This window comes from Peromyscus maniculatus, chromosome 12 (assembly GCF_049852395.1).
Source record: "Peromyscus maniculatus bairdii isolate BWxNUB_F1_BW_parent chromosome 12, HU_Pman_BW_mat_3.1, whole genome shotgun sequence".
NCBI classification, from domain to species: domain Eukaryota; kingdom Metazoa; phylum Chordata; class Mammalia; order Rodentia; family Cricetidae; genus Peromyscus; species Peromyscus maniculatus.
This window is the reverse complement of record NC_134863.1, coordinates 20,402,625-20,430,076: the sequence shown is the minus strand read 5'-3', so window position 1 is coordinate 20,430,076 and position 27,452 is coordinate 20,402,625. Positions and strand designations below refer to the sequence as shown.

The window sequence follows — 27,452 nt, the reverse complement described above, 5'->3', positions numbered from 1 at the left end:
CCATAGCTGCTGATTTGAGAGCATCTGCCAGGAAGGAAACAACATCTGGGATTAAATAAGAGCTTTCCCCTGGTTGCCCCACTCTCTGAAGCAGGCGAAAAGCAGGTGATTACACCAGGGAACCACAGAGGCAGCCAATTCCTTCTCTCCCACTGCTAGTGCCAAGCCACTGAGTCTCTCACGTGGAGAGGTGAGATCATTTCAACAGCTGACACTGACCAGGAAATGATCTACCTGGGCTATGACTAAACTTATGGGGATGGGAAAACAACATCTGAAAGCAAATGGGGGATGAACAAACAAAAGTAGATCCTTCTCACTTTTAGCCTCACCATCCCGGGCTTCCCAGAGTTCAGCCCTCTGATTGAATGTGCTGCCTGACTGTCGATTGTTGGATAAAGTGCTACTGTCCTAATAGGACAGCTTCTGACCTGTCACCCTTCTGAGAAACTCTTCTAGAGGTAGCTATGGCCCTGGATAGAGTCATCTCCGTCTCCAGCTGAGCCAGTGCTTGGAGGAGACACTGAGTTCCACAGGGCAAACAACAGAGAAAGAGTCAGCAGGGTTGTGCCACAGAAAGGGGTGTGGTAGCCCCACCTCTGTGTCAGTCAGCTCCACAACTAATACCATGCAGGCGAGTGTGGGAAAGCCCAGAATAATTCCACCTAATTCTGAAGCAAGTTTAGAACTGTTGTCCGTGGTTTTGAGTTTCTGAAGAAACCAACCTTGTTGAACACATTTTGATTCTTCTCAAGTGCTCACCAAGATGGCGAATCTTCCCAAAAGATGGAAGCGAAGGGTTCATAGTGAGATCATTCAGCGTATTGTGAGTCTGCTGTTCCCTGTACTGTGATGGGCCCTCCATAAGCATCATTTTAGCTGAAGTGCAGAACCTGCCAATGCCATTTCACTCAAGGAAATTACTGTTTCTTAAATAACTTGCCAAAGATCACAGAGATTGGGACACATGCAGCTAATAATACAAGACATGATATATGAAAAAAAAAAATGATACCAGGAGGAAAGTCAGTTAAGAAAATGCACACTGTGAAGTCCAACTTGACCCTAATCTGGGTGGGAGTTTGTACTAGCAACACGTTTGCCATCTTCAACAAGATCCATTCAGACTACATCACGAAAATACAGGAAGGAGGTGATCAAAAATATATTTCTTGCACACTGAAGGGTCAAACATGAGATCTCTTTGTTCTCAAGCAGCCAGCCCCTCTCTCTTCTTGAGTCCAGCTCTTACACTTTTAAACTGTTGGCCTCTACTCACCTGCAGCAAATGTCCCAAGAGGCGATGCTACAGCTGAAGTACCATCATTTATGTCTGTTCGCTTGTCTTCCCATAGCTAATGATACCAAACTTCCACTGGTCCTTCAGCAAGTCTTTTAAATAGAAAACATATTGATGTAACATGGCTTTAAGACAGTCCAGCCAGCTCCATTAAGACTAAATATTTCAGTAGATAGGAGGAGGCCACTTGGAGACAATTAGGTGTGAGCAGGCATCCCTCTATTACACACATGCATCTTTTACATAAACCTCACCAAATGGCAGTAACCTTTTCTGCCTGTGACCCTTGGAGACTCTCACGGAGGATGTGCATCCAGAGAACCTCATGAGGCACACTCAGAGCTTTGCTTATAGATTTGGTGAATTTATGGTCACCTTGAAATTTGGCTCCCATGATTTATAATTTCTAATATAAATGCATCAAATTATTTTAAACAATTAAAGACTATAATTCGAAATGGCAATTACTCCCTGTAGCAGGCCCAGTGTGAGGTTTAGTGAGAGATAAAAAGTGGAACAAGGCAGGGTTTCTTTCTCAGAGTTCACAGTCTGCAGGGTTGCATGTGTGAACAATATGGTTTAATGTACGACATCCTGCAGGAGGCCATCAACATAAATGATACACTGTGAGAACTGAGAAAAGGGGTGATTAATTTTAGGTAAAATATAGCATCTCATAAGTTGGTATTCTTCTGGATGCAATCTAATAACAAATGTCGTCATCTTCATTTTAAGAAAATCTGGGTAATTGGAATTTTCCTGCCTGGTTATAAACAATACTGCTCTCCAAGCTGGTTCAGGAGTCCCACTGTGTCCTTTTAAACTTAGGAAATCCATCCTATTGCAAAAGCTGCAGACAGAGACCACAGGCTTTAGGATCAGACCCGCCTTTGTACATATCATTGCTGTGCTATTCACCGTGTCCTTAAGAAAGGGAGTCTAGTCCAACGTGTTTATTCATCTGCAAAACTTACCTGTTTTTCATTGGTTTTTAAGGAAAGAAAGATAGTACTTATAAAACTACTCAGCACCAGCTATAGAGTTTAATGGATGTCCCAAACCAGTAATCATTTTCTTCTAATAACCAACAATATAGATTTCTTGTTAGAAATATTAGGAGTCTCTGATATAGAAAAAGTTAAAATACCCAGTATAAAAATATCAGCCAGCTGGTTCCACAATATCACTGCATCACAACTCACCCCAAATTCAGTGGCTTATGTCACCAAGCAATTACTCTCCCAGAGTATGGGTCTAGTTGTTGACTGTCATCCAGCAGATCTAGATTTCTCAGCTGCGCCACTATGCTTTATACTGTAAATAGTTTATTTCCATCAAGTTGAGCTCAGGTCAACTCCAACTTCCTCATTCTAGGGCCACAGTGAAGGGCCAGATGGTATACTCAGCAGAGTCTGACATGGTGAGCCATGCAAGATTGTTTGAAACTATTGCTAACATCGCCATGATCATAATCATGCCAGTAAGCCACAAATAAATGCCATCTCTGTCAAACCAATTCCCCAATCTCCCGTGGTTCTTGTGTTGAAGAGGGGCAAGAACCGTAATGAGCATGTGTGGGAGAGTGTATCAGTGGGGTAGGGTGACATCTCCCAGAGCTGTGATGGTACCTGTGCCGAGTGCCCACAGCCTCCTCATGAACTTCATAGCTGCATCTTGGATGATGACATGTAGAAGGCATTCTAAACTCTACAGCCTCTGCCTCCTGTGACTTAGATGCAAGTTCCCTGCAGTTCTTCAGCACTGACCACCTTCCACATTGTATATGCACTTGTATGACCATCCACATTGTATGACCACAGTCCACTTCTTAGTGCACTCCAATAGTGACTTCTGACACCAACTACACAGGTAGACCAAATATCACAGGTTGAGGACACAGCCACAAGAATGGCTTTACTTCAGACACCAGGGACCACTTTTGGTATTCCTAAACCAACTGTGTTTTGACTAGCTATCTACCAGTTAGAGGTTCCAGTACCCTCCATCCTGTATTCAACAATTCACTGATTCACAGAACCCACACGAGTGTAGTATTTATTATCATGGTTTTATTTATAGAAAAATGATACAAGTTAGAACTAGTCAAGGGGAGAGACATGTGGGACAAACTCTTGGAAGGATCCTATAGGTTACTTCTGCTGTCCTTCCATTGTGGAATCAGGATGCTTTACCCTTCTGGCACACACATGTGTGTGATAATGTACAGAATACTGCCAACCAGAGTTCAACTAAGTTTCCAGGTCCAGGGTTTGTATTAAGGTTTCATTATCTAAACACAACTGATTGAATCACTTGCCATGAGGCTGAACTCAATCTCTAGCTCTTCCCCTCTTCCACAACAGGCAGATATATAGGCTGAAGGCCCAGTTTTCCTGGTGGTCTATAGGGTTGTGGTCAGTTTTGCTACCCCCCCCCCCATACTTCTAGGTCAGGCAGATATATAACCTGAAGCTCCAGTTTTCCTGGTGGTCTATAAGGTTGTGGCCAGCTGCACTCCTGCATGACATCATTAGCACCAATTCTCTTCAAAACCACACTCATCTTTTAAAAGCTACTTTCAGACTTATTGTGTGTGTGTATGAGTGTTTGTCTGTTTGAGTGTATATATACACCACATATGTACCTAGAACCCACAGAGTCCTGAAGAGAAGCAGACCCCCTGGAAAATGGAGTTACAGACAGTTGAGAACCACTCTGGGAACTGAACCCAGGTCCTCTGCAAAAAGAACAAGCATTCTTTAACTACTGAGCTATCTCCCCAGACCCTAGCATCAGTAATCTTAGCATAAACTGTCAGGGCCCATTGTGAAAAAGAAAGATGTTCCTCTCACCTAGCAACTGCCAAGGACTCAGAGGATGTATCTTAGAAACTAGGGACAAAAGCCTATCGTATTCTTTTTTAAAACAACCTTTTGAATTCATTCTTTGACAGTCTCAAACAATGTGTTTTTATTACATTTCCTCCCTACCCGACCCCTTCCAGCCCCATCCTCCACCTCCTAAGCTCATATCCTCTTTAAAAAGAAACCATCATGTCCAGTTTGTGCTGTCCACATACTCATGGGTGTGGGGCCACCAGCTGGAGCATGGCCAACCTGCCATGGGCCCTTAAAGAGAACTGACTCTTCATCAGAAGCCATAGCAAACTGTCAGTAACTTCATGACTAGGGATGTGGGCTCCTGGCTTCTCTCTCTCTCTCCATGCTATGATATTGTCTTGCTTGATTTTATGTCATTATATACTATTTATATAGCAGAGCTGCTATAAATTCATGGATGCAGTGGTCCTGTCATGTCCAAATGACATTGCTTCATTCTGGTCCTCCCAGACATCTGGTTCTTAGGATCTTTCAACCACCCTCTTCGGTGATAGTCCCTGAACCCTGTGGGTGGCAGAAGATAGATGTCCCATTTGTGGTTGAACTTGCCACTTATTCTCTGCACTTTGATCAGTCGTGAGTTTCTGTGCTAACCTCCATCCACTGCACAAATTTCTCTGATGAGAACTGGCGAAAAGGGAAGGTGTAGGTTGGATGGGAGGTTAGGAGAGAGGTTAGGGGTAGGAGAAGGGATAATTAGCACCAACGATGTTTTAAAAGGTCATATGCAAACCCACTATTTTATAAGCTTCATATATATTTATAAAATATATATTTACATATTTGTATAGAAGTATTAGAGTTACCTTACATAAGAGATAGTATTCCTAGAAGTCATAGGTTGCCAAATCAAAAGGACAGTGTTGGGAATGGAATACTTCTCAACTTGTTCATCATGAGTACCCAAGAGACACCCCCCAAAACAATATAAGCTACTGACATTGCTCTGGTTTCCCACCACAACTTCATGGTAAGACCCTGTTGCTGAAGACATAACACATTTTGGTCATAGGACATAGGAAAGTCAAACTGATACAGACAAAGAAGCTTCCTCCCTGCTAGATAGCTTTCCTAGTGCTGGAAAGTGCCATGTAGGATGCTGAGAGAAAAGCCATCAGCAGATCTTAGTCAGCTGTGAACATTGTGAACTACAATAATGACTGGTACTGCAAGATTCCTCCATGAGTGCAGTAGGGGCACAAATGTTTTAGAGGTAACCATCCACTTTCTGCTTGTAACTAAGGACCTATCCATAGGAAGAAATATAGTGTGCCTGATATTATAAATATGGCTAAGAACTCATGGTTGAGGAACTCACAGGCCTCAGGATAAACTTACTACCAGTATTTTGCTAAATGGATATAGGATCAAACTGTACTCTAAATTAGTATCTTTGTGCCCATCATATTCTTTGGTAATAAAAATACCGGCCTCTGTGTATCCACTGGACTTAAAACTTGGAAGGCAGAGTAAGTGACCCTGCATATGCCACAACCTCTGACATTCTGCTGGGAAAACACATTGAAATGTAACAGTCATGCCTCAAGTAGTCATAGAGCTTTAGAATAAATTAGTTGGAAGGGCCTTTGAGAAGCACTTAAACATTATGTCATACTCCTACTTTACTTAAAAAAGTGAAGTACCAGAGAGTTTGCATTGCTATCCCAGATCATATAGTGAACAGAATCTACTTGAGAGTTTTATTATCCCAAAGTTTACATCAACTCCCTCCCACCCCACCTCTACATGCATGACCATAAGCTGACGTACATGTGCTGTAATTTCTTAAAATTAGAAAGAAACAAGCTGAGAAAGGGGATGAGATGAGTAATTGGAAGGCAAGGAGGATTAAAACATGAATTATGTAAACCTTTAAATGAGATGTTCTCAATTGTTAGCTCTCCATGCCTCTTTCCTGCTCTGTCCTGAAAGGCAGAGCACATGCCATGCTCATTGGTTTGTTAGAGCATGAAGCATCTACAAAGGATGTAGTCATATTTAAAAAAAAAAAAAAAAAAAACAAAAAAAAACTTGTTTTTTTTTGCATTTCTAATCACTTTAAATGACAAACCCCAGAGTTGAAAATGCAATATACTTTGAAATCATTATCTGAAAACAAATTTTTTATGAGCCCACCTCCTCTACCAGACCAAATGGAATGTGCAATAGCAATTCCCCCTGACCTGTGTATCCAGAAAAGAACCAAGCACAACTTAAGATCTATCACAGTGCCTGGCACATTGAAGTGCTTGGATACTATTGGTTCAACAGCAGAGTGAATGCTTTCTTTTAATTACCATACAGAGATGAGTGAAGATGGGTGACTACTTAATCCCTCATTCCAACTATCCACCTGCCTCCTTCATGAGAGATGTTGGTACTGCTCATTTTGTTTTATGTATCATCCCTGCTGGGTCCATAGAAAAAATATGGGCACTGTGCGGTATGATAAATACATCAATTACAGGACCTTTCAGCCCATTACGCTTTAGGTCTGAAAGTAAAACCAAAGCACAGAGGAGATCAAGATTAATAGAAATGCATGGATAGGCGATGACATAATGCCTGGTGTAGGTGGAAACCTTCGACTGGTGTTTTCTCAAGCTGAATCTTACCCAGAGACTCAAGATGTTACGCATCTCATCTTTTATCCTCAACAACGAAATTGCAAAGGAAAAAACGTATACCTGTCTTTCAGTGAGCATAAATCATGCCTACCCGAAGTTGGCTCCATACAGACCAGCAGGACAACTGCTCTCTCCTCAGCTGCTACTCTCAGTCTTCCTGAATTCCTGTTTCACCTGCATTGTACTGGTGTCTGCATTTCTCTCCGTGAAGCAGCAGCCCTGGTACTGTGAGGTCTATCGGTACAGGTGAGTTCATTCCCTTCGGTTTCTGTCCTGAGATTGATACAAGCAGTGCACAGTGACATTATCTAACCCGGTGTCAACACAGACTCTAAAATAATACTTGCATACTGCAAATCATAAATGATAGAACAGAATGCGTTTAATGGGTAGCATGCTGGATGAGCATGTGGAGTGGGCAGGGAAAGGTCTGTCACCATGGTTGCTGATGAGATGCTCTAACAGCTAGGTGACTGAATGTATCCATTCCTTGGGGTGTGGATTTCATGTAGAACGAGGGTTGGTAAACACTCCCTGCACAGAGTCAGGGAAGAACATCTCAGGCTTTCTGGGGAGGGTGGTCTTGTTGCAACTAGTTGATGCTATTATAGTACAGGAACAGCCACAGGCAATATGTAAACTCAAGCTTTCTTTTTCCTGAAGAAATATTATTCTCCTTTTGAACTCAAGCATGTACCATGAACCTAATGGCATCGGAACCCCAGAGCTCAGAAACACGAATGGGGAACCAGCAAGTGGTGTTTAAGGTCTTCATTCAGACTCCAAAGTCAGCAGTTCAAGTGTGACTTAGTCCTGTGTAGTTTCAGAACCAGAAGGTCCCCCAATTTGGAGCAAATACACACAGAGAAATACGACCGTGGTTGGAAATAGGAGGAAGCAGGGTAGAACCATAGAGGCATGGCCAGGAAATCAAGATGGCCCTGGTTCTATACTTCAACCTCACCAGCTCTCACCTTCCTTATCTGTAACATAATTGGACAGAATTATATACTTTTTTTGTGTTAAGCTCTGAAATCCAGGGCATCCAGCCTATCAACCCACCCATCTCGAGAATGCTGGCTCTTTGCAAACAGTATTTAGCAAACTGAACATCTACTATATACAAAGCCCATTTATTGATCTTAAGACCCCAAGATATTAAGAATTAAATCTGGCTGGGCATGGTGATGCTTACCTATATTCCCAGCACTTAGAAGTCTGAGGCAGGAAGATCATGAGGTCAACACCAACTTCGGCTATATAGCAAGACATTTTCTCATTTTGTTAGGGTTTCTGTTGTTGTGATATACTACTATGACCAAAAGAAACTTGGGAAGGAGAGGGCTTATTTTCTGCTTATACCTTTAAGATCACACTCTATTGCTGAGAGAAGTCAGGGCAGGAACTGGCAGAATCTGGCAAAGCTTGGAGGCAGGAACTGAAGCAGAAACTATGGAGGGATTCTGCTTACTGGCTGGCTCCTCATGGCTGGCTCAGCCTGCTTTTTTATACCACCCAGGACCATCTTCCCAGGGATGGCACTACCACAATGAGCTGGGCCCTCCCACAACCATCACCAATCAAGATACTACAGGCTTGTCTACAGGTCAACTTGATAGAAGAATGTTCCCAATTGAAGTTCCCTCTTTCCAAATGACTGTAGCTTGTGTCAAGTTGACATCAAACTAACCAGCCACTATTTCGGAGGAGAAGGAGGAGAATAGAAAGGGGGGAGAAGGAGGAGGAGGAGGAGGAGGAGGAGGAGGAGGAGGAGGAGGAGGAGGAGGAGGAGGAGAAGTCTCCTTTCATTTGTTGCATTTGAGTTCACATTTGGAAAATAAGTTATAAGCAGTTGAAAAGTAATTTAAAAGTTTCAAGCTAAACAAGAAAGCAAATTAAAACCATTTTTTGGGTTTCATTATTGTAATAAAGGAGAACATTGCAAATAAGTCAATCAGAGCTGACAGAGCCTGGATCTGAAAGACATATTTTGCTGAATAAATATTGTATGATCTCACTATGCTAGATGCCAAAAAATGTTGTAAATTAACTAATAAAAAACACAAAAGCAACTCATAATACATGGATGAAAATTAAAAAATCTCAACCAAATAATTTCAAAATACTGAGCTAAATGCAGCAAGAAGGAAGAACAGAGGAGAGGAACTAGAACTGATTCCCATACAAAGTGAGTTAGATATAATGAGGGTTGAAGAATAAGTAATACTGCAATTAATGGGAACTGCACATCCAACTCAAAAAAAATGTGTAGTATTTCAGGAAGAGCAGATACTGTGTTAGGACAATAAGGGGTCTTGGTAGGGAGCTTGCAAAAGATAAGACCAGAAAGCTAGGTTGGGGGCAGAACATGCAAGTCTTCTAAGTCAGGCTGAGAAGTCTGAGCTTACCTTGTCAGTTTGCTAGAGCTGGAGATACCTCACAATCAGAAGGGCTATGCTGGGTCTTTACTGTGATCCCTTAACTACTGAGGAGAGTGTGGACTAGGACCACACCTAAGGATGCAAGTCAGGAGGCTTACATCAATAAATGAAAGAGAGTTTGCACTCACACACACACACACACACACACACACACACACACACACACACACACACACAAATATACACAACACATACCTATACATACATATCCACAAACATAAACACATACACACATTGACTATTTGATTTGACAGGAACTCCACAGAACAATTTATTTGGATAGTTGACAGATTATCTGCTCTATCTGAAGGATAGACAGGATGATCTTGATTTCTTTTGAATTTTATTTCTGCTTTGTCATTGTAAGAAGTGAACAAGCTTTGTCCTGTCAGCCACCAGCAGGAGCAGGTTAAAAAGCTGAAGTCACCTGGTAATCATTAAATTACTTTGTCAACTAACTGATTTTTAAAAAGTTATAGAAATATTTCATAAATGCTGACAATTCTTTCATAGTGAATGCTTTCTGACCAACCAAAGTAACTTCTCAACCAATATGAGTTTGGAGCGAAACTGGACCGGAAACGCGACTCTGATTCCTGCTTCCGTTCTAAGTTTTGAGAGCACTACCATGTGGCCCATCGTCACCTTCAACTGCATCTCAGCTGCGTTCATTTTTTCTAAGGGAAAGCCGTTTCGGGAACCCATCTACACAAACTGTAAGTGGTTCCATTCTGAGTCTTTTTCTGTTCCTGCTTCCTTCCCCGAGTCATAGTTTACCAGCAAATGAGATGTTGCCTCTCTCTGGCATGATAACGGAATAAAACGGCCTTAGATGGGAGAGCCTGAGGGCAGTAACCTGCTCGTTTGAGGATGCACAGTCATTATTAAATGGTCAAATGAGTCATCTACAATCATTTGTTACACAAGCTTAGATATCAAGAGATTTTTGTAGAAGGTCTTTAAGAAACTCACAAAACCTCTTAGTAGCTTCATAAAACCAGAGTGGTTGCATTAAGTCTCTTATGCCCCTGTTTTTCTCATGTGTGGAATGGGAATATTATATGACCTTCAGTCTTATAGTGAGAATTAAAACAAAGCATTTTATGTAAAAAGTCTAGTGCAACACATAAGTATGTCCCCACATTTATAGCATATGCTTTTAAAAAAGCCTTACTTCCCCAATACATTTCTCTAAGCAGAATAAAGGCAAATCCAAATCAAAACCCTCAAAGTGTTTGGAGCTACACTCAAGACCTCTAGGCAGGAAAACAAACAAGCTAGAGTATGTCCTTCCACACTTTTGGAAGTGGAAGTAGACAGTAATTATGCCACCTCAAGCAGAACCTTAAGAAATCCAGATGCATGGGCATCTTGTCTTCCACACAGCTGGCTTTGCCATGTGAGCATTGTAAAAAATTCCATGTCAAAGCATACTCATGCCGCGTGGGAAAGTAGCTAAGTTACTAGAACCCTTGCCTAGTATGCCGCAAACCCCGAGTTTAATCCCCAATACACACGAACCAGGAGTAGTGGCACATGACTACAACCTTAGCATTCAGGAGGCAGAGGGAAGAAGGTAGGAATTCGGGGGCATTCTGGGCTACTGGTGAATTTGAAGCAGCTTGGGTTACAAAGAATAAAACCAAAGCAAAACTCCTATAAATCGTCTCAACTGGCCCTATGATTTCCTTAAGCAAACCAGCTCAGTTATTTGGTGAAAGCAGGTGAAAATGTTTCAGCTTTTGAGATATGATTTATATTGATTTCCAGGATATTTATAGCAGTTATCACTGTTGCTTTTTAGACAGTCATTTCATAACAGTTTTCTCGTGAAGGGATGTGAAAATACTGTACTAAAAACAAACTTTTGCTGACCTGATAAGACTTTTTAGAGCGTGGTATTTCATTTAGTGTTAATTTGGCTTTTTATCTTCAGTGAAGGGAAATACAGATCTGTATTATTAACCATGTCATCTATGGCTTATCTGTGTACATTTTAATCTATTTTCATATTAGATTTCTGCTACTTTCCTTATTTATCTGTATGAGCTGTTTATTCCTTTGTAGTTATTTTTTCCCATTGCCTTTATGCAGAGAAAGGTTTTTCTAATCACAAAACAGAGCAGATTACACTCATTTATTTTAAAAATATTTTAAACGCTTTTTAAATTTTAATACAATGTGATATGATTACCATGTGAGTCAAGTTAGTTTACCCAATTAATCAATGTTTAGCAGATTTTTGTTCTATTGAATATCTAATATTTCTTTCATTCACTTATTCTCCCACTAAGAATAATACCAGCTTTATCATATCTATGTTCATGTAAGTTATTGTTTAATTCTAGGTAACTTGTATTAGATACTGTACCTTTGTGTTACCGCCATATAGTACATATTTTTGCAGTTACTCTGCTTTCACACTGTCTTTTCTATCTCACTGATACTATGCACAATGGCACTTTACTAAGCATAGTTTCATGGTTTATTTAATAAGCAGCCTTAATAATAAGCTTATTATTTAATAAGCAGCAGTATATTCTCATTTCTCTTCTTTTATTTTTTTAACACTATCTTACTTTCATGTTTTTTTTTCTTCCAAATGAATTGTAAAATAAAGTGTCCAGCTTCAAAATTTCTCACTTGGGATCTTGACACTTTGGGAAGAATTTATGGATTTATATAATTTAATCTTCCCACATAGGAGCAGTCCACTTTCATTTGCTACTTTCTTATTATCGTTGACCAAGGATGCGGCAAGAAACAGCCTGATGGAGGAAGCCCTTGTTTGTTGTACGGTTTGAAGGGACACAGTTCCTCAGGGCCAGGAGGGCACAACAGCAGAAACACGCGATGGATGGCCATGCTGCGTTCACAGGGAGGAAGTGAAGTTGACAGGAAGTGGGCCCACACTATAGAGATATCTCAGGCCTACTCCTACTGACCGCCTTCATCCAACGGTGCTCCACCTCCCTGAGGTCCCACAACCTTCCAAAGCAGTGCCCACCAGCTGGGACCAAGTTCAGATGAGTGAGCCTATGGGGGATATTTCACAAGCAAAACATACCACGCCTCACCTTTATTCCCATTTCCTATTTATCCATTAATGTCTGTAGTTTATTCCACTATAGGTTCTGTGCTTTAAGAATCTAATCCTGGCCATGTGGCAGAGGCACATGCCTTTAATCCCAGCACTTGGGAGGCAGAGCCAGGAGGATCTCTGTGAGTTCGGGGCCAGCCTGGTCTACAGAGTAAGATCCATGACAGGCACCAAAACTACCTGTCTCGAAAAACGGAAAAAAAAAAAAAAAAAAAGAATCTAATCCTGTTTGCCTGCCTGTTTGTGTTACGAATGGCTTCTTTCTGTTGCATTGATAACTGCATGTCACTGTGACATGGGAAGGGTATGGTATTACTTTCACTTTTCACCCAGACTCCTTCCTGCCCTTTGTTGTTACCTTGAGTCTTAAGTGTTTTAGAAAAACACAGATTAGTAAGTGCAAACAAAATTATTCCTTCTTCTTTTTAAACAATTAAATATCTACCTATGTTTTCTAATGAATGAAACCCAGAATTCAGCACAAAGTCAGATAATATCAAGGCTAACGGATGAAAATACACCTTAATAGCAACACTTGTGGTTATTGTCGCTTACATTGTTTATAAATATATTCTTGGCTGTTGGTGAAATCATCTTGGAAAGCTTCCATTATGTAAATAAAATACTTCTAATCAAGAGAGATTTTAAAATCCTGTTAGGAGACGTACTTCAACAATGGCTTACCACCATCTACCAAGATGAATACTCGTTTTTGTATCTTCTTATTCAGTGTACAGATGTATTATATTAATCATTTTGTTATTAAATCATATTCTTGAAAACATCCTACTTACTTATAGTAGATTAAACTTTTACTAGTTTGAATTTTGTAGCTTTTTTAAGAACTACATTTCATGCTGTATTTTTCAGAAGGTTTTTTTTTTTGCACATTTTTGTTATGTTTGGCTTTTAGACAAAAGCTTGACTTTTTCTTTCCTTTATAAAGATTTTAATACATAAGAATGATTTCTTCCTTGACATCTTACAAAAATCTAGCAGTAAATTACTTGGCTCTAAATCCTTCCTTTGAGAAGGTGTTTTAAGGATTGATTTGGGTTATAATGTTTTAAATAATATATTTTTTTTTTGCTCACATAATACCATTTCATTGATATTATCAAACTTGATCATACAGTTCAGGGTAGGATTTTTTCTTAAAGTTTTAATTGCTTTCTGTGACCCTTACTATGGTCTTGATGAGATGTATGTATGTATTAACCAGCTTTCACTAAGTGTGACAAAATACCTAAAAAAAAATTTAATGGATTTTTTTTTTTTTAAACTTTACCTGTGGCTACTCTTGTCTGTGCGTCTGGGGCTTCAGTGTGGGAGAGATACTGACAGGGAACACATGGTAGAGCGAAGCTGCTCATCTTCTGTAGGCCAGGAAGCAGGAGAAAGCAGGAGGGCGTGGGCAAGCTGGGGCATGGCGGTTGGGGGAGGCGAGAAAGGAAGCGGCCCGGGTCGGGTGGGGGAGCCAGGGACAGCATGTACCTTTCAGGTGTACAGTCCTGCTAACTTTGTTCTGCTGTCTCAATTTTCTACAACCTCACAACAGCTCGTTCAGCTGTGAGCCTGCCAGTGGGATAATTCCTGATTAGCTTAGCCCCCTCCTTATCTACCCACCCCTTGAAGATACCACCTCTGTGCTGCGCTGGAGACCACGCCCTCGATTCCTGAGCCTTTGGTGGATGTTTCAGATCCAAACACAGGAGTGTTGCTCTTTCTTTTTCTTCTTGCCTTAAATGCACTTTTTTTAAAAATGGTTCGTAACAAAATAGCTCTCAGACTTTTAATTCTGTATTGGTTTTGATTTTTCTCACTTATTAAGGTTTGTTTTCCCTTCTTTCCTTGAATTTGTTTTGAGTTAACGTCACGGTCCATGTACGTCTCTTCATCTTTTTAAGAGTAGGAAAGCATTCAAGACTAGTCATTGTAGCTTGGATTCCTTCTTTATTTTTTTACCCTACCAGTAACTTTGACTCAGTTTCTTCTTTGGCTTAACACTTTTCAGAACAATAAATTTTACTTGTTGTGGGGGCACGGGTGATGGTGGTGGTGTCAGATTTCGTTTTCCTTTTTCTTTCTTCTTTTAATAGTTCATAAACATACATTTTGTTTCCTTTTTTATATAATAGACTTTAATGAGTTTTCTTATTTGTGTACCTGGGGTGGGGTGGGGGTGCATTTCAGTTAAACTAGGTCACAAATGTCTGTTTTGGTAGTTGTGACTAGATGGCCTAGCCTCCGACGCCTGTTTGGAGTTTTGGTATTGTATATGTGAAGCTCCTGGCCTTAAGTTCTAAATATGCAGCTATTGTTGAAGCACTTTCATTCAATTATATTATCCAGATTCTCTTTGTTCCTGAACAAGTTTGGCAAAGCTGTCTTCTCAAAGGATTTGAGATCATGACTGTGCCTCCCTCTGATCTTTCATTTCCTGTCAACGTCGGAGTTTCTCATCATTTCCTTCAGTTTTGAAAGCAGTGTTTGAACGTACCCTTGACTCTTGTTGCAACAAATGAAGATTCTGCTTTATATTTTGAGGTTATTTCTTATAGTCCTTATTTCCAAGGTAAATGTATTAAGTGGGATAGTCTCACTGCCTGGTGCTTTAGTAGTGAATACAATACAAGGGACTTTCACACACACGGAGTGAATTAGAGTTAGATTAGTTACAACATGGGGACTTGAAGCTTAAAGGAAAACTGCTATCTCATGGTAGACACGTCATCCTCGCCAGTTGGGGGCTGTCATGTGGTGTGTGCTATTGTGTGCATGTGGAGGCAAAGGACAGCAACCAGTGGGAAGGAGTCAGGGGACTCCAGGGATTGAACTCAAGCCCTTAGCTTTGGTGGCTGTCCTAGTTAGGGTTTCTACTGCTGTCGTGCAGTGGTTCTCAACCCGTGGGTCATGACCTCCTTTGTTGATGAATGATCCTTTCACAGGGGTCACCTAAAACCATTGGAAAACACAGATATTAATATTATGATTCATAATAATAGCATAATTGCAGTTATAAAGTAGCAATGAAAATAATTTTATGGTTGAAAGTCACCACAACATGAGGAACCATATTAAAGGGTCGCAGCGTTAGGAAGGTTGAGAACCACTGAAATACCATGACCAAAAGCAAGCTGAGGAGGAAAGGGTTTATTTAGCTTACACTTCCACATTGTAGCATAACATTGAGGGAAGTCAGGACAGGAGCACAGACCCAGCAGGAAGCTAGAGGCAGGGGCTGATGCAGAGGCCATGGACGGGTACTGCTTACTGGCTTGCTGCTCATGGCTTGCTTAGCATGAACCCAGGACCACCAGCCCAGGGATGGCACCACCCACCATGGGCTGGGCCCTCTCCCGTCAATCACTAATTAAGAAAATGCCTCACAGCCAGATCTTATGATGGCATTTTCTCAACTGCATTTCCTTCCTTTCAGATGACTCTAGCTTGTGTCAAGTTAACGTAAACCCAACCAGGGCAGCGGCAAATACATTCATCTCCTGAGCCACATCACTGATGTAACTAATAAATGAGAGAGGTTTTATAACCAAATATTCTAATACACATAATCTTTAAATTTTTTTTTTAAAAAAGTATGTGTATATGTGTGTGGCAGGGTCTGTGCACGCGTGACTGAAGGTGTCCATGGAGTCCAGAAGAGGGCTTTGGACTGGTGGGTGGCAGTGAGCCATGCTGTGTTGATGCTGGGAACAGAGCTTGGGTCCTTTGTAAGAGCAGTATATTCTCTTGAATCCCGAACTGCCTCGCCTGCCCCAATGCATAATATTACAGACTATAAACTTCCGAGTTAGAATTCAGAAGCCTTCAGAGGTACTAAGATGCATAATATAAGTGATTTCATCTTGGAATAACAAAAACCATGCTTTTCTAATCGGTGTTTGAGAGTTCAGCTTTATGATGACAAAATACAGAAAAAGTACACACTTACTTTTTTTTTTCCGTAAACAAGTGTGAGTATTACCAACCCTTCCTTTATTTGAAAACAGGTTACAGTGGGTGTGCAGTATTTGTTTCTTAGATTACTTCCCTCCATAGGGCCCCGTTCTTTATCAGCAGCAGCTAACCACGGAGGGCAGACTCTTGTTTCTTCATTGCATTTTTTTTAACCAAAGTTGAAGTAAGAGAGAGGGCCTGCTTTGCAGATCACTAGCCCGAGGACACATTGAACGTACAAGACTCAGCCAGTCACTAATAAGAATCGGGTCTTCAGCAGGACTAGCAGCTGATGTCACCTTCCTTTTCTAGTTTCTGGGTCCTGGAAACTCAACAGTGGAACAAATGCAAAAAACACGTTGCTGTCTCCTGTGATCTTTGTGTCACCATCATGGGCACTATTTGGGAGCATCTCTCTCTCTCTTTCTGTCTCTCTCTGTCTCTGTCTCTCTCTCTGTGTCTCTCTGTCTCTGTCTCTGTCTCTGTCTCTGTCTCTCTCTCTCTCTCTCTCTCCCTCTCTCTCTTTCTGGGCCTCACTCTCCTTCTAAGCAAGTGTGATCATTCTTCTGAGAATGTTTGGGGGAAATGCTAAGGGTGGGTACAGGTGCTTAAAGGTAAAACCAACCCTGGTGTCTTCAGAAACAGTTTCTGTGGACTCATCTCGGGTTTCTAGTTGGTCCAGATATAGAAAACCTAGACAGGATTTAAGAATCAGCTCAATCGTGGTAATACTCAGTGGATTCTAGTGCTCAGAGCCCGAGGCTATCTCCCTATCCAAAACATTCCCAAGGCACTATTTGCAGAGTTCTTTGGGCAGACACAGGAGTGGGTAGGCGTTTGTGCTAAGAGCAGGATTTTAATATAATACACTGGAGATGCTTATGTTCTAAAAGTCAAGCAGGAAGTGAGAAGTCCAGCAGCTTTGCATATTTTTCTAACTTACCTTTCCCAAGTCAGAGTCCCAAAGCTCCAGATACAGCCACTTCTGAGCAGCCACAACCTGGTTGAGAGATCCATTGTGATCATACAAATCAGAATGTGATGTGTGATATGAAATAAACTTCGTAAGGGAGGGTTAGGGAGTTGGAAGAAAAATGGTACGTGAATTGGGCTCGTTACATGGAGGAAGTGAAATGTACCATGGTAGAAGGAATATTGCCTACACTGGGCACTTAAGGATCTCTTGACAGGAACAGAATGTGAGTGGGCAGAGGGTTTCAGAAAGCCTGGCGGGCCTGACACTGGAAAGCCCCGAGTGCCAGTGGCAGATTCCTGTCCCTCATCCTCGTGGAACTAAAGAGGAAGATGCTATCGGGACTGGTGCATCCTACGTGTGTGTCTCACTAGATGGTGTGAGCATGAGCAGGGTTTCTCTGGTAACCATTCAGTCAGGCTAGTCACGGCAGCATGTTTCCACCCAAGGGACACTCAGTCAAGATGATTCCTTCGGGGAAGTTTCTATAACATGCTTGATTCCATCTTTATGAGGAGAGATTTTAATATAACACCTTTATCTTATAAACATTAGAACATATTTTAAAACATATGATGATGTATCAAAACATCTGAAAATACAGCTACCATTTGCCCAACATGAACCGATTGTTGGCATGTGCCAAGTTATGAGAGGCATCCTCTTCGCACCTGAAAATCGTGTTTGGTGTTTCCTCAGATTTATTCTCACTTCTGCTGACAGCTGCTGTGGGCCTCACAATTTTCATTCTGTTTTCTGATTTTCAAGATCTATACCGTGTAATGGAGGTAAGTGTTGTACATTATACATCTGCTATGACTAATATGTGCCAAAGCTGTACTTGCCTTGCAGTTTCTAAGTCAATCATTATTCTCTCTGACTCACTAAACAATATGAACTTTTGTTTTTTAGAAGAGAAAATATTTTTGTATTTCACATACATTTTGATATTAATAGTGTCATCATTTTAGCATGTTTATAGTGTTCGTGCCTAAAACATTGTTTGGAACCAGAAAGATGACACAGAGTAAATGTGTCTTCTTCCAAGCCTGATGACCAGAGTTCATTCACTGGAACTCGCATGGAAGAAGGAGAGAACCAACTCCCATAAGTTGACCTGTGACATCTACATGCGTTTTGTGCCATGTATGCCCCCCCCTACACACACACACACACACACACACACACACACACACACAGAGAGAGAGAGAGAGAGAGAGAGAGAGAAAGAGAGAGAGAGAGAGAGAGCACATGTATGCTTGCACACTAAATGTAAAAGAAATATTTTAACTATCTTGCTTTAAAACTTTATCTTATGGTATTTTATCAACACAGTGAAATTAATGCACTAACATAATAATTCTCCAAGCTTATATGTTTAAAAAACATAGTAAAACATAGTAAAAACATAATTTAAAATGTAACTGTAAAGAAAAGGGTTGGGGCAGTCAGTCTTATTATACCAGAAATTGGCTGTAGAGAGTATCATCTAAGTGGCCACCATTTGATCTAGAATACCCTAGTTTGAAATTAAATTCATCAGGAAGTTATTAAAGCTGTTCTTAGATCCAGTCTTGTGGGAGACCTCTAAAAGCTGTCAGCCTGTAGATTTGTTTTGAAGACTAGCCATTCTTCACTGAGATGTAACTTGGCTGTCTGTTGCCACCCATGCTTGAAGGGAATGTAAAAGTAGAGCTAGAAGAAGGTAGGAAGGAATTCTCACGGTTGCTGTGACAGCCATGAAGGCCTCATGGAAGAAACATGGGTTGGTGAGGGTCCTGATACACAGGCTGGATCTTGCCAGGTCAGGCTGTTTTGGATGTGCAGAACTGCCTCAGCACCAGGAGAGAGGAAGGGCTGAGGATCTTTTGGTTTTCAAAGAACAACTTTGGTTCTGGCAACGGAGTGAATGTGGATGGTAGTGATGAAAATCAAGGCAAGGCTTGCATTACAGAACAGGAAGAAAGGTCTCTAAAATAGAGGCAGGTGCTGTGCTGGGGAGCGTGGAGAACAGAGGAAACTGAGCGAGGCAGGCACCCTCCAAGGCAGCCAACCATCTTTGTACTTCCTGCCAAAATAACAGGGAGACGCTGAAGGTTCCTTGGAAGGACGTCTCAAACAGATTAATTAAACACGGGCAGGACAGCAAGGCAACAGAGAGACAGGAAATGAAAACCCGGGCAGTCCTTCCATAGCCCGTGAATTACAGAGCTCCGGAATGTGCTTGGTTCAGGAACAGAAGCTAAGTAAGAGGTTGCTCCGAGTAATTGGGAAGTGAAGAAAGTCTGCTTGTGAAGAATTCCGAACCAAGACCATTCCCCGGGCCGGGGATGGAGAAAAGCCTTCCCCGTAACGGTGGAGGCAGCAATGAGATCTGAGTGGGCCAGGGTATAGGACTCAGCTTCTCCACAGCCTTCCTTCCACCTAATGTGCTGTGCCTCAAAGCCCAGGTAGAGGCTGTCCCTGCTTGGGGAAACAAAGGGCCAAGTAGTGCCTTGAAAGGGCCCATCCCGGGATGCGGATGAGACTTTGAAGTGAGTGGCTAGGCCAGTGGTTCTCAACCATGCTGTGACCTTTTCATACAGTTCCTCGTGTTATGATAAGCCACACACCCCCAAACACAAAATTACTTTAGTTGCTGCTTCAGAAATGTAATCTGTCTACTGTTATGCATTGCTATGTAAGCGACCGCATGGGGGTCGCGACCCACAGGTTGAGGACCACCGGGTCAGACACCAGGGGGTAGAGGGTTCTGTGATTTTTCGACCTCAGATTCCTGCACATTCCATCTAACTCTCCGTGCATCAGAAACTGGGCTGCACAGCTCCTGACCCGCTGTGTGTGTGGCTCTCACTTCTAATAAACGGACATGTTTCCTGGTGAGTCTGTGACCCTGTAGTATTTGTTATGGGTTGTAGTATTTGTTTGGTACCAGTAACATTTGTCCAAAACATCATACTCAGTCAAAGCAACCTTAGTCTTATGTTTTTTTTTTTAACCTACAAGTCAATTTTGCTGGAGGAAAAAAAAAAAAAAACAACAATGAATTCCATGTAAATTTTTGCTTTAGGAGCACAGAAAACCGTAAGAATTGCAGAAGAATGATTTAATTTTATGTCCTCTCCACCATGTTTTAAAGCATAAATAAAGAGGGCCACATGAGCTCCAAAGTGTCCTTTGCTTCACTGACCAAGGCGTCTTATTGACGAACCTGACAGACATCATCTGGCTGTGGAGGGACCCATTTTAGTTCAGATTCTGGCTTTGAGTAAGTCCTTGGATGAGGTGTGCCAGCCTTCAGCTTTCCTATCTGCAAAGCAGAGAAAACAATGCCCACCCTCTAACTTCGGGGTTATTACAAATACAGAAATTCTAAATAGTAAAAAGCATGGTGTACTTTTTCAAAATGTAAAACATACAATATATAATGGTGGCCATTCTTTTTCAACAGTTCATCCCAACCATCACATCATGGAGAGTTTCAATTCTGGTGGCAGCCTTTGTCCAGTTCTGTGTGATCTTCTTCGTGGAGGTAAAGTATTGGCTCCTATGATTTTTTTAAAGGTAGATATGTAAATTCAGAGTCCCACTCTCAACATACATTCACTGTTTACAGCAACTTCTTCACTCTCCCCAAAAGGATAAGTAAGGGTCTTCTGAAGACTGAGGCAGGATCTTCTTGGGAGGAATTCTTTGGAGTATGGCTTAAAATTCTTGGAAGACTGCTGAGAAATATTCCTCGAGTCTTTCTCCATAGAAAGCAAAACAACAGTTCAGTTCCAGCGCTTGCCGCAAGGGGCGCTGTATTTACTCCCTACTCTTCTCAATCATCAAGAAGCGAGACCTAGGTGACCCAGCCGCTCTGAAACAGGAGGAGACGTTTCAGACAGAGTGAAGCAGCATCTTCAGAGGGGCTCCTCTAGTCAGGAAAACAAGGAAGCCCACTTTCCATGTCAGCAACTGTGACTCTTGGAGGCCTTCTCATGAGTGGTCTCTTCTAGTCAGAGCTGAATGGCTCACCCACGCAGTAGACGGTTTGGATGGTGTTTTTCAAAAGGAGTTAGACTCGAAAAATAAGCAAGTCTTTGGAGGGAAAAGACCAGCCAAATTAAGTAGGAGTGTGTGTGTGTGTGTGTGTGTGTGTGTAAATTTCAAATACTCTTTCATCCAGGAATTCCACCTTTACATCCAATTTTTTAAATGAGACAGAAAAAAAATTAAATCCTAAGTTGTATGAAGAGATTCGTGATAGTGTTATGTACGGCAGCAAAATATAATTCGAATGATGTGTTTAAATACTTATGAAGAAATGCTGGAGTCTTTAAAGATAATAAGACAACTACAGCTTTAACTACAATAAAATATCTTAAAAGATATAATTACAGAGAAGTTGTATATGACAGAAAATCTAGTGTAAACAAAGGAAAAGTACGATGCAAAATTGGATTAATTCTGTTGTTTGTAAAAACTGCATAAAGAAAGAATAAAAGGGAACTCAAAAGGATGGGAAACAAAATAATTCTGAGGGACTAGAGAGACTTGGTGATTATGAGTGCTTGCTACTCTTGTAGAGGACCTGACTTTGTTTCCCAACACCCATATCAGACAGCTTCCCACCTGGGTAACTCCAGTTCCAGGTCATCTGACACCTTCTGGCCTTTGCAGACTCTTGTAGGCACACACACATATCCCCACCCCAGCACTCACATATGCATAAATAAAAATAAATTTTAAAAATATTTGATTGCTGCAGACTAATTATTGAGTCAACAAAATTTGGCACTTTGTATGTGGCAAGTGGCAGGACTCCGTTTCTTGGTTTTTCTTCCCCTTCCCTCCCTTCCTCTCTTCCCATATCTCCTTTCTTCTGTTTTATTTTCTTGATATGTGGTGTGTTATTGTTAGTTTGAGCCCCCTAGGGAAAGAACTGTAAGTGAATATCCAGCCAGGATTTCACCAGGAAGTCTGCAGAAAGGAAAGGCCTTTGGTGGTCAGCAGGTGTCTGTGCCTGGAAACATCTCAGCTCCGGGGTGGGGGAGGTGGGGGGTAGGGGGGTGGGGAGACGGGACAGGACAGCATCAGAGGCAGCTGCATTGAGCTCAGCAGAGAGGAAGCCCAGGGTGCCAGGCTTCCAGTGCTGTCTGCCTGTGAGGGGCTCACTCGCATAAGCACAATGGTTTCACTGTCACCCCTCCTCCGATTTTTCAGGATGCCATCCTTCAAAATAGAGAGCTCTGGCTGTTTATAAAGAAAGAATATGGATTCTACTCAAAAAGTCAGTACAGGATCTTGCAGAGAAAGCTGGCAGAAGACTCTACCTGGCCTCCCACGAACAGGACGGATTATGCAGACGATGGCAAAAATGGATTCTACATCAACAAAGCCTATGAAAGCTCTGAACAGGCCCCCAGAGGGAAACTCAGGCTGGGAGGGCAAGCTGCAGAACAGCACTTTTGGACCAGACTATAACCTGAATAGCTGCCATGCCTGTTCCCCAACATCACCTTTTGTCTCCCAAACTAACCGTTGTGGAGAGGTAAAAATTGTATACTCTCCTTTTCTCCTCCATCTAAGCATTCAAAGCACTTCAATATATCGAGCCTTGCAGCAAAGAACCCTTGCATTCATGCTATCCTTCACTAGTGAGAGAAAAAAAAAACTGCATGTCTCAGATCATCATTTTAATAAACTGTATTCATAATGTACTGTTTTTTAACTGCATTGTTCTCATGCAATGAAACTAGATGTATGGACATCAAGTGAGAAGGAACATTGAGGAAGTATTTAGTATTTGAAAATTTGACTGATGCATGAATTGATATTAAGTTTCCTTAATCTTATGTTAACTTGTGAAGCACATTGTTGTATACATCTTGGCCCCGAATCACTGAATTCTCCCTGTTGTTGTATCTTTGGTATGGCTTCAATAGAGAGAGAGAGAAAGGAATGAATAATTCCACCCTGACTGCACAGAAAGCCAGAGTTGTGTGGAAGTGGGAACAATAGAGATAGGTGCAAATCACTGGGAATCATGGTATGGGCATTGTTTAAATGTAAGCAAACTACACCAACTCTGTACATTCCCAAAGCTTATTGTATGGGGCCAGTGAACTTGACAGTTCAGAGTAGACTAAAGTAATCAAATAAACTGTTTAAATGTGTTTTTTCACTTATAAAGTATGTTACTTTTGTTATTATTACCATTGACACACAAAAATACCAAATTCTAACTTTAGAAGTTTCCCTGAACTCATCTATGATCATCTTAAAAACAAAATTCTGAAGAAGGTTTTGATCCCAAGAATGAAGATCTGCTAGGCAGCCCATTTCATAATTTTAATTATCCAAATCATCGTAGACATCCATTAAAGACCACAGGAGAATGTGTTCTCCACACGAGTTAGTTCCTTTAATGTGTATCACCTGTGCTGTGAGCTTGAGAGGCAATATTTCTGGTGACTATTTGAAATTAACTACTAGGTTTTCCTTTAAATACTAAATCTGAGTTTGTTAATTCAACAGATCTTCTGTAATCATAAATTGATAGGCAATTTATCAGTTGAGTGCTACGAATATCAACTATGTGACTAGTACCACAATATATGGATTCACTATGTGATAGTTGTTGGTTTACCATTCTGACATCTTTAGTTTTCAACATTTTAGCAAACTATGACTGTGAATGGCGTTCTGAACACTGCTACTCAAACCAGCAGTACCAATGGGCATATGTGCACAAACAAATATGTAAGCTTTTCCTGTGTTCACAGCTGTTTGGAGAGTAATATTTTTAAAGCTGTCTAATTTACTGGCTGTAACAATTAATAATCACGTAGGGAAGACATCTCTGGTGCGCCTGTGAAGATGTTTCTAGAATGTTTTTACTGAGATGGGAAAAGTTGCCCAAAATGTTGGTGGTGCCGTCCATGGACCTGGTCCCTGATGGAATAAAAAAGGTGAGCACCAGTGTTCCTTTCTCTCACATCCTGACTGTGGACACTGTGTGACCGGATGCTCCACACTTGTGCTGACATACCTTCCCAGGTGACCGACTGCAATCCCTCTAAAACCGTGCGCCAAGGAAACCCCTCTTCTCTTAATGTGCGTCTGTCAGGTATTTAATAACTGGCAATGTGAGAAGTAACTAATGCAGTGGCTAGCAAAAACAACAAAATTAAAAGTCTTTTAAAAAAAGATTTTAGGGCTGGAGAGATGGCTCAGCAGCTGAGCGCTGCTGAGGAGCAGTGTGGATGCCAGCACCCACACTGAGCAGCGAACAGCTCTGGGGGATCTGGCTGGCACCTCTTCTGGCGTCTGCAGGCACGCATGCGTGCACATACGCACTTAAAAAAACAAAATAAATCTGTTTTTTTTAAAGCATATTAGCTTATCATAAAAAAATGTAAAGCATCCTTGAAACTATATGGGCAAAAGTTTCCTCTAGCTGCCAGCCCTACTCAGTCAATTGACTCTTAGAAGGAATAGATTCAGTTGATACAGTGTGACATTTAGATAGCAGATTTTATTTGTTATATGTAGATGTAACATGAATTGCTAAATGGTCTTATTAATAAATAAAAAAAAAAAAAAAAAACCCAGAGTCAGATATTGGAGTGAAAGCTGAAAGATCAGACGGATAGAACAAGCCACAGTCACAAGTTCTTACCACTGGGAAATCCTCAGCCCAAGAGAGCTACTTCCTGTACACTCCTGCCTAGATCCTTTCCGTGCCCTGCCATCTCACTTCCTCTCTCTGCCCAGCTACATCACTTCCTCTTTCCACTCAGCTCTATCACTTCCTGTCTGTCTGTACCGACCTCCAGACCTCTATGGTTTACCAGTGCTGGGATTAAAGGCGTGTGTCACCACACCTGGCTGTGTTCCCAGTGTGGTCTTGAACTCATAGAGATCCGAATGAATAGGTGCCTCCTGAACGCTAGGATTAGAGGTGTGTGCTACCACTGCCTGACCTCTGTGTTTAATACAGTGGCTGGCTTTGTCCTCCGCTCCCCAGGTAATCTCTATTTGCTAGAGCGTAAATAAAATATCACCACATGTACATATTCAATAAAATGCAGGCTTTTCTTTCTCAGTCTTAACCAACAACCTATATCACCTGGTGCAGGTAATCTTTACATTTCATTTCTTGGAATGTGACAGAGTTGAACTTCATTACTGATTGTTAAAAATATGCCTACAACATTTCGTAGTGTTGGGAAAATAGCTGATCTGAGTACAAGTTCCATTAATCGCATGGGTAATGAGTACCTACAGGAAACCAAAGCCAGCTGCTTTGAGCTGCTCTTCCTAAGACTGACCATGTTCATGGCAAACTGAGGCTGCTGAAGCCTCACACGGCTAACGAGGAAATGAACCTATGAGTTAAAAAGTGCGTGTTGCTTATCCTCTGGAGTGGAGATGTCAGAGCTCTCGAGAAAGGTTTGACTTGAAGCCACCTGAGGCTTTTGGTCCTGAATTCTCCTACTTCCTCTTCCTGGATAGTGGAGTAATTTTGCCAAAGACAAATGCCCTGCTATGAATTGATTTGCCCTCTCTAAATACCTTTTATGGAGAAGTTGGCACACCAGGGGAAAGTAACCCAGCTGCTGCAGCCCGCCTCGCCTAAACTGGACAACCCTAGGAAAGGGCACAGTCTTTGTTATTCGGGAACAGAGCCCTGCATCCAGGATAAAAGTGACCTCATGTTTTCTCACAACACCAAGTGGGGAAGACTGAGTTTGGGGGTTAGAACAAGAAGGACCTGTTAAGGACATATAAAGAAGAGACAGAGGGTCTCTGAGGCTGGAATGGCAGCACACGCTTCTTCAGTTAACCATTACTATTGCCCACTCCCATTAGCTTGAGTGTGTCGAGCCCCAGGGTAAAACAAGTTTCATAGGTGTGAGGTTTCCGTTGAGTCTTGAGTGGTTACTTTACCATATTCTAATGACATCCTATCCCCAGGTTTACTGACACAGTTTCCTTATTGACTGACACGCTGTTGATAATAGTACAAAAAGGATGCCAGGCTGGCTGTGTGGTTTATGGGGTAATGCTATGACAACCTTACATCATCTTCATGTAGAAAGACTTACATTCCACCTTTCTTGGGCTGCTGCTACCAAGAGTTCCACAGGCATGGTATTTAAAAAGTAGTTTAATTCAACACATAATCAATAAAACAGAAGAATAAAATAATGGAATTCCTTGGCTTACAGTAAAAGTCTTTAAAGGGATATGGGATTTTGTGTTCTAAATATAGCACTTTACGTCAATATTAATGATCACTTGCCAAGGCTCAAAGGTCAAACCACCATGCTACTATACAATCTAGAGGGAACAATTTAACTCAATAAAAATACAACCCATTGCTCATCACTGATTCCTGTCAAGTAAGTAGATTCTAGGGAACTCACCAGGTCTGAAAGTACAGGCAAAAGCCAGGAGATGCCTCAGTAGGCAAAACATTTTACACATGAGCATGAGGCCTTGAGTTTAGATCCCCGGAGTCCCTAGAAGCTTGGCTTAGTAGTGCACATCTGTAATCCCAGATTCACTGTATTTCCTACAGTGAGATGAGGGTAGAGACATGAGACTCTCAGGAAGCTCATGGGGTGGCTAGCCTGCCATAAGCTGTGAAGGACAATATACCCTGTCTCAGGAAAAAAAAAAAAAAAAAAGGCGGGGGCAAGAGCAAAGACTGTCACCAAGACTGTCACTCCACAGGCAAACGATTTCTAAGTTTCTATGCATACACAAAAGCCCTTCCAACCCTCTTCTTACATGATCACACCCACACAGGTGCAGCCATATCGGGGTACTAGCAAAAACACTTTGTCGTTCAGAGAGCCTTAGGTTGCCTAAGCAAAGACTGGCTATATCCTCTTGCCTTTTTTTTCTGACAAGAAAAGGAATATGAATTTAGATGTTGGCCCTAATAACTGTCTTTCAGAAGCGTATGTAAATGGTTCTCCACACCTCTGGCAAAATAGCTGTCCCTAGGGGAAAGGAAAGCAATATTTACAGCAGAAGATAAAACGTGATCTTGATTTTGTTAAGAGCCTCAGCTGGCCCCATCAAAAGGCAACCGCTTTGTGTTCACGCTGCCCCAGCGAGTCTGTACTAGTGGGGAAAAACTTTTCTTGTCTCAATGA

General features: G+C 41.5%; 1 protein-coding gene across 4 annotated transcripts in view; it reads left to right on the top strand.

The window, feature by feature from the left end:
• Atp13a5 (ATPase 13A5) overlaps positions 1–23,464 on the top strand; it is a 128,009-nt gene extending 104,545 nt beyond the window's left edge. For all 4 annotated transcript variants that reach the window (XM_076548668.1, XM_042259124.2, XM_076548666.1 and 1 more), the window contains 5 exons: positions 6,899–7,073; positions 9,782–9,984; positions 17,998–18,086; positions 20,750–20,830; positions 22,507–23,464. In XM_076548668.1, coding sequence (XP_076404783.1) covers positions 6,899–7,073; positions 9,782–9,984; positions 17,998–18,086; positions 20,750–20,830; positions 22,507–22,767 — 809 coding nt within the window. In that variant the 3' untranslated portion in view covers positions 22,768–23,464. The remainder of the gene's footprint in view (positions 1–6,898; positions 7,074–9,781; positions 9,985–17,997; positions 18,087–20,749; positions 20,831–22,506) is intronic.
• Positions 23,465–27,452: the final 3,988 nt, after the last annotated feature.